The 15,291-nt window shown below is 35.6% G+C and overlaps 2 protein-coding genes and 1 pseudogene across 4 annotated transcripts; 1 reads left to right on the top strand and 2 right to left on the bottom strand.

The window, feature by feature from the left end:
- Positions 1 to 1,152: 1,152 nt before the first annotated feature.
- Positions 1,153 to 4,454, bottom strand: LOC120161902 (annotated as a pseudogene).
- Positions 4,455 to 5,608: 1,154 nt separating this feature from the next.
- Positions 5,609 to 7,991, bottom strand: LOC120161905 (ER membrane protein complex subunit 8/9 homolog). 3 transcript variants are annotated; one of them, XR_005519510.1, is made up of 5 exons: positions 7,629 to 7,991; positions 7,261 to 7,407; positions 7,090 to 7,149; positions 5,944 to 6,117; positions 5,609 to 5,845 (listed from the first exon to the last, which is right to left on the bottom strand). XR_005519510.1 is itself a non-coding variant. In XM_039172113.1 (4 exons), the coding sequence occupies exons 1-4, from the start codon at positions 7,836 to 7,838 to the stop codon at positions 5,834 to 5,836; spliced, it is 429 nt and encodes a 142-aa protein (XP_039028044.1). In that variant the 5' UTR covers positions 7,839 to 7,991; the 3' UTR covers positions 5,609 to 5,833. The 3 variants fall into 3 exon arrangements, 2 of the variants coding, with proteins under 2 accessions (XP_039028044.1, XP_039028043.1); XM_039172113.1 differs by lacking the exon at positions 5,944 to 6,117; XM_039172112.1 differs by lacking the exons at positions 5,609 to 5,845; positions 5,944 to 6,117 and adding an exon at positions 6,134 to 6,465.
- A 576-nt stretch (positions 7,992 to 8,567) lies between these two features.
- On the top strand, positions 8,568 to 9,251 carry LOC120161446. The gene is made up of 2 exons (XM_039171692.1): positions 8,568 to 8,954; positions 9,045 to 9,251. The coding sequence occupies exons 1-2, from the start codon at positions 8,568 to 8,570 to the stop codon at positions 9,249 to 9,251; spliced, it is 594 nt and encodes a 197-aa protein (XP_039027623.1).
- Positions 9,252 to 15,291: the final 6,040 nt, after the last annotated feature.

The following is a 15,291-nucleotide window of genomic DNA, read 5'->3' on the forward strand; positions in this document are numbered from 1 at the left end:
AATAAATATAGCAAGTCGGTATGTATTCTAATTTCAGTATATTTAATCTTTAAAAAAAAATATATTTGATGGAGCTTAATGATTTATATAATAAAGGGTAAACTATACGATTAACATCTTTATTATTACTTTTGTTCCATTTTCATAATTTAATTGTTTTTATTTTTAAATCATGATAATGTTGTATTTTGGTTTCATTTTGATCATTTATTGTTAAAAAAATAACGGTGATGTTAATGTGTCATTATAAGGTAATGTCATATTATCATTGAAAAAAATAGAAAAAAAAATTGTCAGATACAAAATTATGTTACTTTTAACAGCTGGGGATCAAAATGAAACCAAAACATAACGTTAAATATGATTTTGAAAAAAAATTAAGAGTTTGATGATCAAAACGAAACAAAAGTGATAATTAAAGTATTAAACTTGTAGTTTACCCTATGTAATAAAACATGAATACTATTAAATAATGAAGCTTTGGCGTAGGAAGTTTCGTTTAGACATGTTTGTGTAATGTTAGGAAGCTTGGGGGGGGGGGGGGGAATGTTCCGATCTCCGAAACACGAGAGGCAGGTGCGAAAATTTAACTTTTTTTAAACAGGAATAGATGCTGAGCTTTGTCGTTTATGGTACTCAGAAAGTGTGTTGTCTAGTAATTGATTCTAATTATTAACTTATTTATTTATATTTTATTATGCAAAATATATTAATTACAATTTTATTTATTTTAATTCGATTCTGTTAATCAAATAAATGTATTAACCTTGCTAGCATTTTCATGAGCAAGATGCTCAATACTTTGGAACTGCATGTGTTATGTTGACTCTGATGGATGGGATTTAGTCCATTCATAAAAATGGCAGCCCTACGAGATTCCTGCAAATATTTGTTATTCTCTTTTGCTTTATATATTCCAACATGGTTGGCCAAATATTTCTATGGGTGATGCCTTTTTATATTTATAATTTTAAATTGAACATTTTTTAAAAATAATAAAGCATATTAACAGAATAGATTTTTGTTCATTCATACAATTATTGCTTAATTTTAGCTAATGAGTCAAAACTCAAACCATTTGCATGTAATTATTACGGACCGATTGTTTCTCTTTATAAATATACAGTAAAGAGTTATGGTGAAATGAAGACACTTTCAATGGCTGACCCCTTTTTCATAACATCATCAACATTTCATGAATTCTACATTTCTGAAATGAAACAAACACACTGGAAAAAGGTTCTGAGAAGTGGAGAATAATTGAAAGAAATCAAATTCCAGATAGTTATTTTGATCCTTGGTAGCAGGAACAGCAGGTTTATTACCAGCTGATGATGTTGGGGGCGGGAAACCGCTCGATCTCAACTGGTTTTGGAATCTCTGGTGGACTCGCGCAACGGATTGAAGCCCAGTTTACGCCTTCGAAGAAAGGATGTTGTTTAATCTCCGTTGCACCTCACTTATAGGCTAATCTCTGCTGTGGCTCTTTGACTAGCAAGCCCCTTATCAAATCCCTGGCTGAAAAACTTACAACGGGTGATTCGGGAAATCTCAGCGGCTGCCCTACAACGTTGAACAGTGTTGCTCCGTTCCCAGACCCTTTGAAAGGAGTTTTACCACCAATCAACTGCGCTTCCATGTCCCTCACCTTTGATAATTTCAGGTGCCAAGTACTCGTGGGTTCCTACAAACAACATGGTACGTGCATTTGGTTGGCTCGCAATAAGCTCAGGCAATGGACTAACTTGTTTTCTCATTTCATTCTTCGGTTTTCGGTCTTTCTTTGATTTTGATGAAAAGAAGAGTGGAGAAAAACATGTCGTGGGAGCCACACATGATGGCTGAATGCATGAGGGCTCGATGCAAGCTGGTTGTACGCAATAAACTGGGTTCTTCAGCAAGGGTTCAGACTCTAGTGGGGCTGACAGCACAAGGGAGGAAAGGATCAAAGTCTGAAAGCATTATGTGTCCATCTTCTCGAACAAGAACATTTTCCGGCTTGAGATCACAGTAAACGATACCAAGCATGTGGAGATATTCCAAAGCAAGGAGAACTTCCGCTACATAGAACCTGCATATCGAAGCAATGACCATTGGACTTCAGTTTCATCTTATTAAGTTACAAGGAAACAAATCCCCCTTGCCACATGATTATTAAGCAAATCAAAGACTGTCAAAATATCTACGGGTAAAAGAATTTGGAGTTGTTCTCTTATATGAAACTCAACCTTTAATTCGAATCAATTCTTAGATCGACAGATCCACAAATGCATAGAAGAGAAATACAGTCTAAGCTAGTCTGGTCATAAAATAACCCGTCAGAACTATCACAATAAATTAATTTCTTCAGCTAGAAAGAAACACAAAACACAGAACTTATATTACTCAGACACGGGTGTAAATACCAACACGAGTATGCTCGATATTTCCAAGTTTTGCATGTATCTGGAGGGTCTTGTCTCCATAATCTGGATATGCATCGAACATGAGAGTCGGAGTAATGTTGTGATAAACTATACCGTTTCATCTATATATTGGTTCATATACCTATTATCAGTTATAACAGATAAACCTATAAGGCGGCATGTTGCAATGATACTAAAAGTATTACTAAAACCAATACCGATAAAAGCAAACACTGATAAGTAAATCATACAAACTCGATACTCATTTAACTCTATAGATGTTAATAAGTAGGAGGAATTCACATACTTTACTGCTTGCTCCGTAAAATGCTTTCCTGGTCTCTGTCGTAGTGTATGCAAGTCACCACCAGGCAAAACTCCATCACTAAACATGAAAATTTATTAGTCTCAAATGGGAATACAATGTTGGGAGGAAGGGATGGTCCAAGGATTGTAGTATTCCTCGCTCAGTTTGAGCTCGAAGTAGTTTCTTACGACTTGCTAAAGATGCTTTGTCCATCACCTTCATTGCAAAATAACACGTTGTTCCACTTAGTTCTGAAAGATAGACACTTCCAATATCCCCACAGCCTAATCTCTTCAATAATCGGAAATGGTTCAAACCCAGTACACCCTCTTTTCCTTGGACAACTTGTATGGCTTCCCACCTAATATCATTTGTCTTATTAGGTCTGTTGATCCGGCTACTTAAGCTGCAATACGAACTTTCATTGCTTACATCACTGCTGGTGCTACCTCTACACATACTGCTCTTACCACTCTCGGTATAATCACAATCACCAACTTTGGCACTTCCACTAGTCTTGACAAGGCCAGTGGCCCCATCACTCGATTTAGCCGAAGCTGAACTAATTCCATGTTCCAATGCTTTTGTTTCTTCTTTACCAGAACCTTCTGGTAAATCACCATCCTGACACACTTGGAACCAACATGAGTTGGAACTTCTTTCCGATTACCCAATGATAGACCTGAATCTAATTTCTCTGTCAACGAATCAACGGACTCTAATCTACAAGTTTTCAATGCGTTTACATCGTCCCTGATCCCCACACAAACTTGCTTGGCAGCAATTTGCGGCACAGCCTTTGGTGTAACAGAAGCCAATTTGCTCGTCTTTGCTATCTGCATAGGAGAAGACCAAAAAGAATCAGCTTCAGTGGCCATTTGGCTACCAAATGGTTCCCTCTGCTTTCCTGGGGAAGCTCTGGCGCCAGATTTCGAGGCCATAAAAAAGAAGGCAAACTTGTTACTTAGATCAGACTACAGAAACCCATTATTCTCCCCCGATCATCGACACAAAGTTCCATCCACCAGCAATTCTAGTTACTTTCATCTTCAACTCCAACATCTAAAAACTGATCTACAAAATTGAAATAACTAGTGGCTTGATTTATGCATGAAAACATTAGGTGATCCATGAAACAAGTATCAAACCCTAGATTTTTACAACACCCTTTTCAAAATTAAGTACTATAGACAACCCAAATCAATTAATCGGATAGATAAGCAGAAAATCAATGAGGAAAAAGGCAACACAAATTGACCAAAAACAGAGAATTGCATGCAAAACTAGATCAAAACATCCCCTAAAAGCAACAAAATAACCAAGAAAATCTACCTAGAATGGCAATCCTTTAGAGTCACCAGGATTAAAAGGTGCAGACAAAATAAAAATAGGGATAAAAGAAATCAATCAAATCACAGCAAAAAAAAATGCAGTCATTGATTCATAGTTCTCTCGAAAAATATAAGAAAAAGAGAAGATTCAATAGAGATTTCTCACTAAATACAAAAGACCCACCTTTGGATCCAAAACCCCCACTATGAACCATATGCTAAAAGACAACGTAGAAGCTTAAAAAAATACCCAGCAAGTAAATCATAAAAACCAGTTAAAGCTATAAACAAATAAAAGGGGAAACTTTGAGAAGGAAAATGAAAATTGTACCTGAAATAGTTTTCAAAGATGGGAACTTTAGGAGGCCATTGCTTTAGCAGTGGAGCATAAAAAGATAGCAGTTTTATCTGGGTCATTCACTAATCAAAATTCAACTCAGACTTAAAAATTTGATTTTTTGAACTCGATTTGATTTGAACAAATTTGACTTGTATTAATTTTGAATTGTAATTTTATAAATTGGAATCAACTCAAAAAAATTTAATAATTTCATAAATTTGAATCAACTCAAAAAAAAATTAAGTTCAAATCGGCTTGTTAAATACAACTCAAATAACTCAAAATTTTTACTAATTAATAGATTAATTTTTAAGTTTGAGTCGAAACTTAAGTTAATTCTCTCGACTTTGTATAGTATATATAAATCACAAAAAAATTATAATATATATATATATATTGTTTATGATTATAAAATATCATTTAAATTATTATAAATATTTACAATTAAATTTAAATAGAAATTTAAAAATTTAACTCGACTCGACTCGAAAAAAATTTAAATCAACTCCGAGTTATAAAATAGAACTCATCAACTCAAATAATTCAAAATTTTTAACTTATCTCGACTCGACTTGATCGAATGTCGACTCTTACATTCACTTACAAAATACTGTAGAGAGAAAGAATTTTAAAAAATTGAGGAGAAAAAGGCTTTTGTTTGTGAGAGAGAGATTGGATGGATCTACCATGAAAGTGGACAGATAAACAACAACATCGATATAACAAGAAAACATTTGGACCTGCAAGTTTTGAAGGATTTTTTTTATTATTTTAGGGTCAATTACTCTTGTAATCACTCATTCATTATTTAATATTTATTTTAGTCACCCTACTGTTATTTTTTTAATTATAACTAATATTATATTTTGATTCTATTTTAATCATCTGTCATTAAAAAAATAAATGTGGCATTAACATACCAACAAAATTTAAAAAACGAATGATTAAAATAGAATACAGACGTAATATTAGATATTTAAAAAAACAATAGTTTAATAACCGAAAAAGAAATTAAATAATAAATGGATAACTAAATAGGTACTTTATTCTTTATTTTAAGAAGTTTAATTAATATTAGGAAGAAGAGGAGGATAGCTATTTTAGTCAAAATACAAGTGAACTCGCTCGATTAGATTTGTTGCAAGTTTGCTTAACAAGTTAAAAATGAACATGATTTCCATGTTCGAATTCAAACTCCATTTTTTTTTTTTATGTTCGAGCTCAATTTTGAATCGAAATTGTTCATTAATAATAAAAATAAAAAGCTCTTTGAGTAAAAGTATTCAAATATTGAAATCGATTCAGTAGATGAGTTTAGAGCTCAAGCTGTTTAAGCTCAACTCAGATTCATCGCTCATCAAATTCATTGTCAACTCTTCAGTCTTGGAGATGAGTTGTCCGCATCAGCCATTACTTGAACAATGAAGGATCTTACTTGAAGAGTTCTGGATTAAGTCAGTCCCTGCAACCAGAAAGATAACATGTAAGATCACACTCAACCAATCAAAAATACATCAAATGTTCTAACATCTTGGCTTTTATGAGATGAGAAGACCATACGACTTATGGGCTAATGTTGTCAAGATGGTCATCAAAATCTACAATACCCTGCCATTTCCCAGATGAAATGTAATCGGGCAAAATAACGTTTGCAGCCAGCTCCTTGATTACCAATCCGCTTCCTCAGTCAGACGCAGCCAGTTTTCAGCTCTTGGATGCATCCCTTATATAAAGCTAAATGCATGATGAGATAAATATTACTAGAAGGCAAGGTAAAAAATTGTTGATCCATGAATGCATCCATTCACCAAACAACTTTTGAAGGAAAATGACCGCAAATAGCATCAATGGCCAATTTCGAAAAATGAAATCCGAGTTTAACATTAGCACAGGAGGTAATATACTCCGTAAGCACCACACAAAATCTGATGGACTCCAAAGACATTTAAAGCAAAGTTGAAAGTCCACGCACAAAGGAACAGCTAATATAAATCATCTATAAGATACCTAGAGACACAACGCATGAGGGAAAATGTCTCCGGACACTTCCGTGTCAACGAGTGGGCAACGGGAAATTTGTTTCTGAAAATAAATGGAAAAAGGGAATACTTCAGAAAGCCACATATGAATGAAAAAAAGCCTAATCAAGTGACAACCCATCCAACTAACAATGAGAAATAGATAATTAGTCACAACATCCACATTAGTTCCTTTACTATTTTTTGGCCAAAGTCCCTCCCAAAACTCTTTTATGCCAATGGGTCATTGCTTCCTTAAGGCAACACATCTTCTAACTAAGAGAGCTGTGGAACTTCTATACCACTAAATTAGGAAGAGCAATTGCATTTGCAGCCAACGCAATATATCAGACTACAAATCTACAACACATGCCAACATCCACAACCAAATATAAGAAACTCAAGGTCGTCCGGGTACTCAGCAAAACATTAAGACAGCACAGGCCACGGGAAGCAAATATGTCAAACTACCTTAGATTTATATACATTATAAAGAACAGAACCTTCAAGCAGACAAGCACACCTTCAAGATCACTGATTTTAACTACTATTAAACTAAATTGTAAGCTAGAAATGACCGTCGATAGTATTCATCAAGCAGTGGAACCATACTCCCTTCACTTTACGCTCAAACCAAACATCAAACAAAACCAAACGGCAACAATTAAAACACCGAGTTAACACAAACCTGCATCACGGGACTCTGGCATTTGCCCTTGGGCACAGCTTCAAGCTTTTTGTTATCTAACTACAGAAGACCAAATCACAAACCAGGAAACAATTGAGAACTACATACCATAACAAACAAAGCAGCATATATAACAATATATCCAATTCCAGCATGTATCAAAATACATACCAAAAGAACGGCTGCCTGAGGAAAGTACCGGCAAATATGATCACTGATGTTCTTTGCCACAATGCCTAGCTCCACATCATCAAACCTCTCATTTGCATGGAAATATCCCACAATTCCCAAGCCCTGAGATCCGTAATGCTCCTCAATCTAATCAAACCAACCGACCATGTATATTAGCATCAATTTTTAAGAGAGAGCTTTACCCCCAAAAAAAGCAATGAAAGTTTTAGCTGCCCAATTGAATTTTTGATGAAACCCCATTACCCCAATAATTAACCACCATGAAACTCTAATTCTAAAACTAAAGAACGAAACTTTAATAAGAACATGAAAACTAAACTAAATATTAAACCCTAAAAAGAGAATACCATGATGAGTGCGATCTCGAGAGGAGGCAACAAAGCAAGATTAGAGTGGAAGAGATGGACTGAATCAATGATCTCAACGACGTTTTCATTTTGTGGGTTGACTCGACCGAGTAAGATGCCATTGACCGCCGTGGTATTGTGCTTCAGAGCATGTAGAACCAACTTAATATAAGCGTTCTGAGAGATCTCGTACTTCAAGTCGGCCGCCATTTTTTGGTTTTCTTGATTTGCTTTTGACTCACTAAGCCGTATACTAAGGCTACCGCACGTACGTGAGACTTCCCCGACTAAGCCTCCTTTTGTCTAACTGAAGGTTCAAGTGAAGTCGATTTGATTTTTTCTTTTCTTTGCAAATTTTCGAGATCGGTGCTTTTGATGCTTACATGAGCAATCATTGATGAAGTTACAGCAGATAAAAATTAAATTTTGCCAAGTCCTTGGTAGTTGACGATACTTCAACTCCATTTTTTTTTTTACAATTTTGAGATTAAATTGTAAGAGAATTATAATATGAAATTAAAACATAAATTTTCATAAATCAACAAATTGAAAATAATGAGTATCTTTAAATTAGATTTTAATGTTTAAATTATAATTATAATCTAAAATTTTAAAAAATAGCATTGTAATGATATAAAATAAATAATTGTCATTATTTTGATTTTAAATTTTAAATTTCATTTTTTATCTTTATCGTAATTAAAAAATTAATTTTAAATAGAATAATATCAATATTTATAAAAAAAATTAATACATGTAATTTTTTGTCAAAATTTTAAAGCTTTTTTACCCTTATAATTTTAGTTCTTTTAGTTTAATCCCTTCAACGTAATTAACCTGTTCAACCAAATATTTTCATTTCTATTTCCATTTATGACTCCTTATGAGTATAAAACTCAAAATCATTTTATCTTGTGACATACAAGATTAAAATCTGAAATGTCAGGGCTTCAGCTTAATACTGCCAAATCTGATCTCTTTGTTGCTGAAATTTCCCCTAGGAACCTTCATAACATCATTATTTCTACGGGATTCAAAAATGGTCTTCTTCTAGTGAGATACCTAGGAGTTCCACTTGTCACCAGAAAACTCACAACTAAAGATTGTACTCCTCTTATTGATAAAATCAAATTAAGAATTCATCAATGGTCTGGGAAACATCTTAACTATGTAGGAAGACTTGAACTTGTCAAAGCTGTCCTCCAAAGCATAGCAAATTTCTGGTGCAGACAATTTCTCCTTCCTCAAGCTGTTATCAACAAGATTAACCAGCTTTGTTCTAGATTCTTATGGAAAGGCACTGACTCCGTTGCCACCGGTGCAAGAGTATGTTGGGGTAACATTTGTTGTCCTAAATTTGAAGGTGGGCTGTGATCAAAAGATTTAAAAACCTGGAATAAAGTTTGCATGATACAGCTCATTCGTAACCTTCTTGCGGGTGAAGGTTCCTTATGGATTGCTTGGATTTATAACTACGTTATTAAATCCAAAGAATTTTTACAAATGCCTACTAGCGTTACATACATCAATTGCTTCAACAGGCTGTTAAAATTAAAAGTTGAGGCCATCCCTATTCTTAATGCAAGAGTTACTAAAACCAAAGATATTTGGGATGAGATTTGAATCAAAAAGGAAAAGGTTCATTGGCATAAACTTGTATGGTTTCCCCTTCATATTCCAAAATTCAGTATCATCACTTGGATGGCAATCCTTGATAGGCTCCCAACTCGGGAAAGACTTATTCGAATGGGGATAACCACTGAAGGTCCTTATACCTTACGCAATGATGACCTTGAAACAAGAAATCATTTGTTTGTTGATTGTGCTATGGTTGATTCACTCTGGAATAGAATTCTAAATCTTTCTCTCTTAACTAAACCTCATATGTCTTAGGATAACAAGCTTGCTTGGGTTTTTACATGTTGGAAAGGTAAATCTCTTCTTTCCACTATTATGAAGATCGCTTGGAGCTCTTTCATCTACTTTGTTTGGGAAAAAATAAATAGACGTCTATTCCAAGGAAGAGTTAGAACCATGGATGATTTGCTTATTTCTATTAAGGAGGTTGTTGATTCTCAACTTAGGAATAGAGAACTTAATAGGCTTGATTTTGTTAATATACAACTTTGTACCAATTGGAGTATAGGTGTAACACCCCCAACCCATACCCGACCCGGATATGAGTCAGAGATACTACATTGACTTTAAAACACACTCTTAATAAATAATAGTAAAATATTGGGACTTGTATTAAGAAAATACAATAATATACATACTGTAATATAAGTTTACAAAAATATTCAGAGCATACACAACTTAACTCTTTAATTACATGCCAACTGCTATTTACATAACAAAATAACCTACTGATAAGTTGCTTCTGATCTGATGGTTGCAGGAGTAATACTGTCAAGCTGCTTCACCTGTCTCTTCTATTTTCCTCGGATCCTACGTGTGAAACACTCACACGCTAAGTCATCGACTTAGTGAGGCAACAATAATAAGGCAATGTATTGTACTGAATATGTCAGGATCATATGAGATGAGATGCAAACATGTAACTAATCAATGTAGTATACTTTAACAATATCCATACCTGTAAGCGTATGACTGTAACATTCATTATTCAGTATTAATAAGTTTATTGGCCCATGATAGCATATTGAGAACCTAAGGTATTTGAGTAATGTGAGGTTGTGCACTATGCTGTCACCACAGCTCGTATAAATGCACCGAAGTGCCCGTAGAATTGCACCGAAGTGCCCGTAGAATTTTGTCCATAAGGACCACGTAGAATCCTTTAAGAATCATATACATATACTATAGATCAAGTATGTGTCTTTCGAGACTTCACACAGGTTCCAAAGGATATACATATGTCCTAAAGAACCGAGTATACCCTCTACCCTTGGCATGCCAACTATACCTAGAGTTCTCATCTACATAACATGGGCTTATACATTTCCCGTAGTTCATATCGCGTAGACATAGTATTCCATACCTTTAACACATAGGCATATCATTTACATACTTTTATCACATAGTGCATAGAACTTTTCTGCATATTCATGTCATGTAATACATATAAGATGAATTCATGTCATGTAATACATTTAATACAAATTCATGTCATGTATCATAATATGGAATGTAATCATGTGTCAAAATATGGAATCTAGACTTATCACAAGTCTAGAACTGAATATACTACTGTATTCATGCTATGCATATGCACTCACCTATACTTCTTTGCCTTTTCCTCGATCGATCCTACTTGTAGATTGTTCCCGAACTCGAGTAGGCTCGGTATCTACATAAACATAATTTTTTAAGATGATCATCAGACGTCTGTGTCTTGAAATTAAGCTTTAATAGCTTACTAATTAAAAGAATTAATAGCTTAGTCTTGCTTTCTTTTCTTTCTTCTTCTTTTTCTCATGGGGGAATCGGTTCCCCCCCCTGGGGTATCGATTCCCCTTAAGCAATCTGGAATTCATATACGATGAGGGGGTATCGGTTCCCCCCCCTGGGGGTACCGATTCCCCTCTAGCATTCTGGAAATCATATTCTTTGAAGGGGTATCGGTTCCCCTTGAATGGGTACCGATTCCCCTAACCCAGAAATCCTATTTTTAGCCCGAAAATCATCTAATTTCAACTCAAACATACATATTTCAATCCCTTTACTACTCTTAGCTCTCATACACTTACTTAAACTAATTATTATCCATTAAATACCTCTAAACTTAGAAATCTAATTCTCCATGTAGCATTTAAGAATCCAACTCAAATTCCAATATGTTCTAATTTGAATTCTAACCCCTCATACTTCTTAATTAGCTTATTGACAAGTCAAAATTCTGATTCAAACATCAAAACCTCATCCATATCAAAATCTCATCTATAAACTCATTTTCCAAATCTATCTCTAAAACCCTAATCTTGTTGTTTTAATGTCATATAAGCTTTCCTTTAGCTTATATAACATCCAAGCTTTCATTTCCAATCATAAAACATCAAAGAAACTATCAAGTTCAGATTCTTACCTTAAATGCAAGCCCAACGTTGAGAGAAGGAAGAGAAGAAAATGAGGAAGAAGGGAGAAGAAATGGGAGGTTCTGGAATACACGTGTTCTCATATACCCCATAGCATTTTATTTAATTAAAAATTCCCCTTGCAAATGACCATTTGGTCCTCACCTTAATCTCATATTTACCAACCTTTATTTTTAAACCATATAATTGTTCTACTTTAATCACCAAATGTTGAAACTTTGCAAATTAATCACTAACCCGGCATGGAGGATGTTACAAATCTCTCCCCCTTAAGAAAATTCGTCCTCGAATTTTCATTGCACGAACAAATGAGGGTATTGATGTCGCATATCCTCTTCACGCTCCCACGTTGCTTCTTCTACTCTGTGATTCCTCCACAACACTTTGACCAAAGGAATGGTCTTGTTCCTCAATTGCTTAACTTCATGGGCTAAAATTTGAATCGGTTCTTCCTCATAAGTCAAGTCAGGACGAACCTCAATCTCTTCTGGTGTCACGATATGAGAAGGGTCAGATCTATATCTTCGAAGCATTGAAACGTGAAAAACATCATGTATCTTTTCCATCTCAGGGGGTAAAACTAGATGATATGCTACAGGTCCTACTCTCTTTACAATCTCATATGGTCCAATAAACCGAGGACTCAATTTTCCTTTCCGACCAAATCTCAACACCTTCTTCCATGGAGACACTTTTAAAAACACCTTATCTCCAACTTGAAATTCAATTTCTTTCCTTTTAAGATCAGAATAGGACTTTTGCCGATCAGAGGCCACTTTGAGGTTATGCTGAATTTCTCGAACTTTCTGTTCTACATCTTGAATTAAATCCGGACCAAGAACACTTCGGTCTTTGAGTTCATACCAATTTAATGGAGTACGACATTTTCTTCCATATAATGCTTCATAGGGAGCCATCTTGATACTCGAATGATAACTATTGTTGTAAGCGAACTCTGCCAGCGGTAAATACTTTTCCCATGATCCTTTAAATTCCATTACGCACGCTCTCAACATGTCTTCCAATATCTGAATAGTTCTCTCTGATTGCCCATCAGTCTGAGGATGAAAAGCCGTACTAAAGTTTAAACGAGTCCCCAACGCTCCATGCAAAGATTTCCAGAATCTAGAAGTGAATCGAGGGTCCCGATCAGAGACTATGGAAACAGGTACTCCATGCAATCTAATAACTTCTCTAATATACAGCTCTGCATACTTTTCCATAGAGAAATCCGTTCTAACAGGGAGGAAATGCGCTGACTTAGTTAATCGATCAACAATTACCCAGATTGATTCTCTTTTGTTCGGAGTCAAGGGTAACCCCGAAACAAAATCCATCGTAACATTTTCCCACTTCCATTGAGGAATTAAAAGCGGTTGCAATAATCCTGATGGAACTTGATGTTCGGCTTTGACTTGTTGACATATCAAACATTTAGACACAAATTCTGTGATGCTTCGCTTCATCCCTGACCACCAAAATCGATCCTTCAAATCCATATACATCTTGGTTCCACCCGGGTGCATCGTTAACGGACTGCAATGAGCCTCTGTTAATATTCTTTCTTCAAGTCTTCATTGTCAGGTATTACAATTCTTCCTTTACAATATATATTTCCATCTGACTTAATCTCAAAGTCTTTAATCTCTTGATTCTTTACTTGCTCAATTCTTTTCAAACACATTTCATCTTTACCTTGCAATTCCCTATTCGTTCCAACCATGCTGGTTTAAGGGTTAATTCTGCACAAAGACCACCGTCTCCCGTTAAAGATAATCTTGCATCCATAGCTCGTAAAGCTGCAAACGTCTTTCTACTCAGAGCATCTGCGACCACATTAGCCTTTCCGGGATGATAGTCAATTATCACATCGTAGTCCTTTAAGAACTCTACCCATCTACGTTGCCTCAAATTCAATTCTTTTTGAGTCATCAGGTACTTCAGGCTCTTATGATCCGTATATAAGTAACAACGTTCCCCATAAAGATAATGACGCCAAATCCTGAGAGCGAATACTACCGCAACCATTTCTAAATCATGTGTGGGGTAATTCCTTTCATGTGTTTTCAACTGTCTCGATGCGTACGCTACCACTTTTCCTTCTTGCATTAGTACACACCCCAACCCGTTATGGGATGCGTCGCTATATACTACAAAATTCTTGCCAGATTCCGGTTGAACCAATATCGGAGTTTCCGTCAGAATTCTCTTTAAAGCTTCGAAACTTTCTTGACATTCGGAAGTCCAAACAAATGGTACGTTCTTTCTCATTAGCTTTGTTAGAGGCAGCACAATCATCGAAAAATTCTTAACGAATCTTCGATAGTAACCGGCAAGTCCCAGAAAACTCCGAACTTCAGACACATTCTTAGGAACTTCCCAATCCATTATAGCTTTAACTTTCTGAGGGTCTACTCTAATCCCAACTGCCGAGATCACATGCCCCAGGAAAATTACTTCCCTTAACCAGAACTCACATTTGGACAATTTGGCATACAACTTTTTATCTTTTAAAATTTGCAAGACGATCCTCAGATGTGTGCTATGCTCTTCATGGGATTTCGAGTACACCAGTATGTCATCAATAAAGACAACAACAAACTGGTCCAAGTAGGGCTGAAAAATCCTGTTCATAAGATCCATGAAAGCAGCAGGTGCATTCGTTACTCCGAATGGCATTACTATGAATTCATAATGACCATATCTCGTTCTGAAAGCTGTCTTCGGAGTATCTTTCTCCTGGATCTTCAATTGATGATAACCCGAACGTAGATCGATCTTTGAAAATACCGAAGCTCCTTTTAGTTGATCAAACAAATCATCAATGCGCGGAAGGGGATACTTGTTCTTGATGGTCACCTTATTGAGCTGTCGATAGTCAATGCAAAGACGCATTGATCCATCCTTCTTTTTAACAAATAACACCGGAGCTCCCCAAGGCGATACACTTGGTTGGATAAATCCCTTCTCTAGCAATTCTTGTAATTGATGCTTTAACTCTTGCAATTCTTTCGGAGCCATTCGATAAGGTGCCATTGCAATCGGAGCTGTTCCCGGCATTATTTCTATTTGGAATTCTACCTCTCTATCCGGAGGTAATCCTGGCAATTCAGCAGGAAAAACATCAGGGAACTCTCGAACTATTGGAATTTCCTCTAACTTTTTCTCTTGAGCTCTTGAATCAATCACATTTGCCAGAAAACCCTGACATCCTTGTAGCAATAATTTCTTGGCAGACATCATTGATATTACATTTGCTAACGGATTAAACTTTTCACTGTTCACACTTATCTCTATTCCGTCTGGACTTTTCAGAGTTACCTTTTTCAATCTGCAACTAACATCTCCATAATACCGAAACAACCAATCCATTCCCAGAATCACTTCAAACTCGTCAAAGGGTAATTCCATCAGATTAGCAGGGAATTCAATTCCCTGAATCTTTATGGGACACCCCTTACAAACTTTATTCACCCGGGCACTCTGGCCTAACGGAGTTGTTACTATATTCTCATTACTCGTAGCTTCTAAGGGAATCCCCAACTCCTTTACTAACTTACTTGTAATATAAGAATAATTAGAACCCGGATCAATCAGTACCAATACCA

The sequence above is a fragment of the Hibiscus syriacus genome, unplaced genomic scaffold, assembly GCF_006381635.1.
Source record: "Hibiscus syriacus cultivar Baekdansim isolate YM2019G1 unplaced genomic scaffold, ASM638163v2 tig00111402_pilon, whole genome shotgun sequence".
Classification (NCBI taxonomy): Eukaryota; Viridiplantae; Streptophyta; class Magnoliopsida; order Malvales; family Malvaceae; genus Hibiscus; species Hibiscus syriacus.

What these genes read in the sequence shown, in the direction of transcription:
- LOC120161905 (XM_039172112.1), bottom strand. Translation starts at nt 7,838, where the DNA reads ATGGCGGCCGACTTGAAGTACGAGATCTCTCAGAACGCTTATATTAAG. An exon ending in TCGAGATCGCACTCATCATG is followed by an intron (nt 7,408 to 7,628) that starts GTATTCTCTTTT and finishes TGGTTTGATTAG; the next exon opens with ATTGAGGAGCATTACGGATC. An exon ending in GCCAGAGTCCCGTGATGCAG is followed by an intron (nt 6,466 to 7,089) that starts GTTTGTGTTAAC and finishes ATTTATTTTCAG; the next exon opens with AAACAAATTTCCCGTTGCCC.
- LOC120161446 (XM_039171692.1), top strand. Translation starts at nt 8,568, where the DNA reads ATGTCAGGGCTTCAGCTTAATACTGCCAAATCTGATCTCTTTGTTGCT. An exon ending in CCGTTGCCACCGGTGCAAGA is followed by an intron (nt 8,955 to 9,044) that starts GTATGTTGGGGT and finishes TGCATGATACAG; the next exon opens with CTCATTCGTAACCTTCTTGC.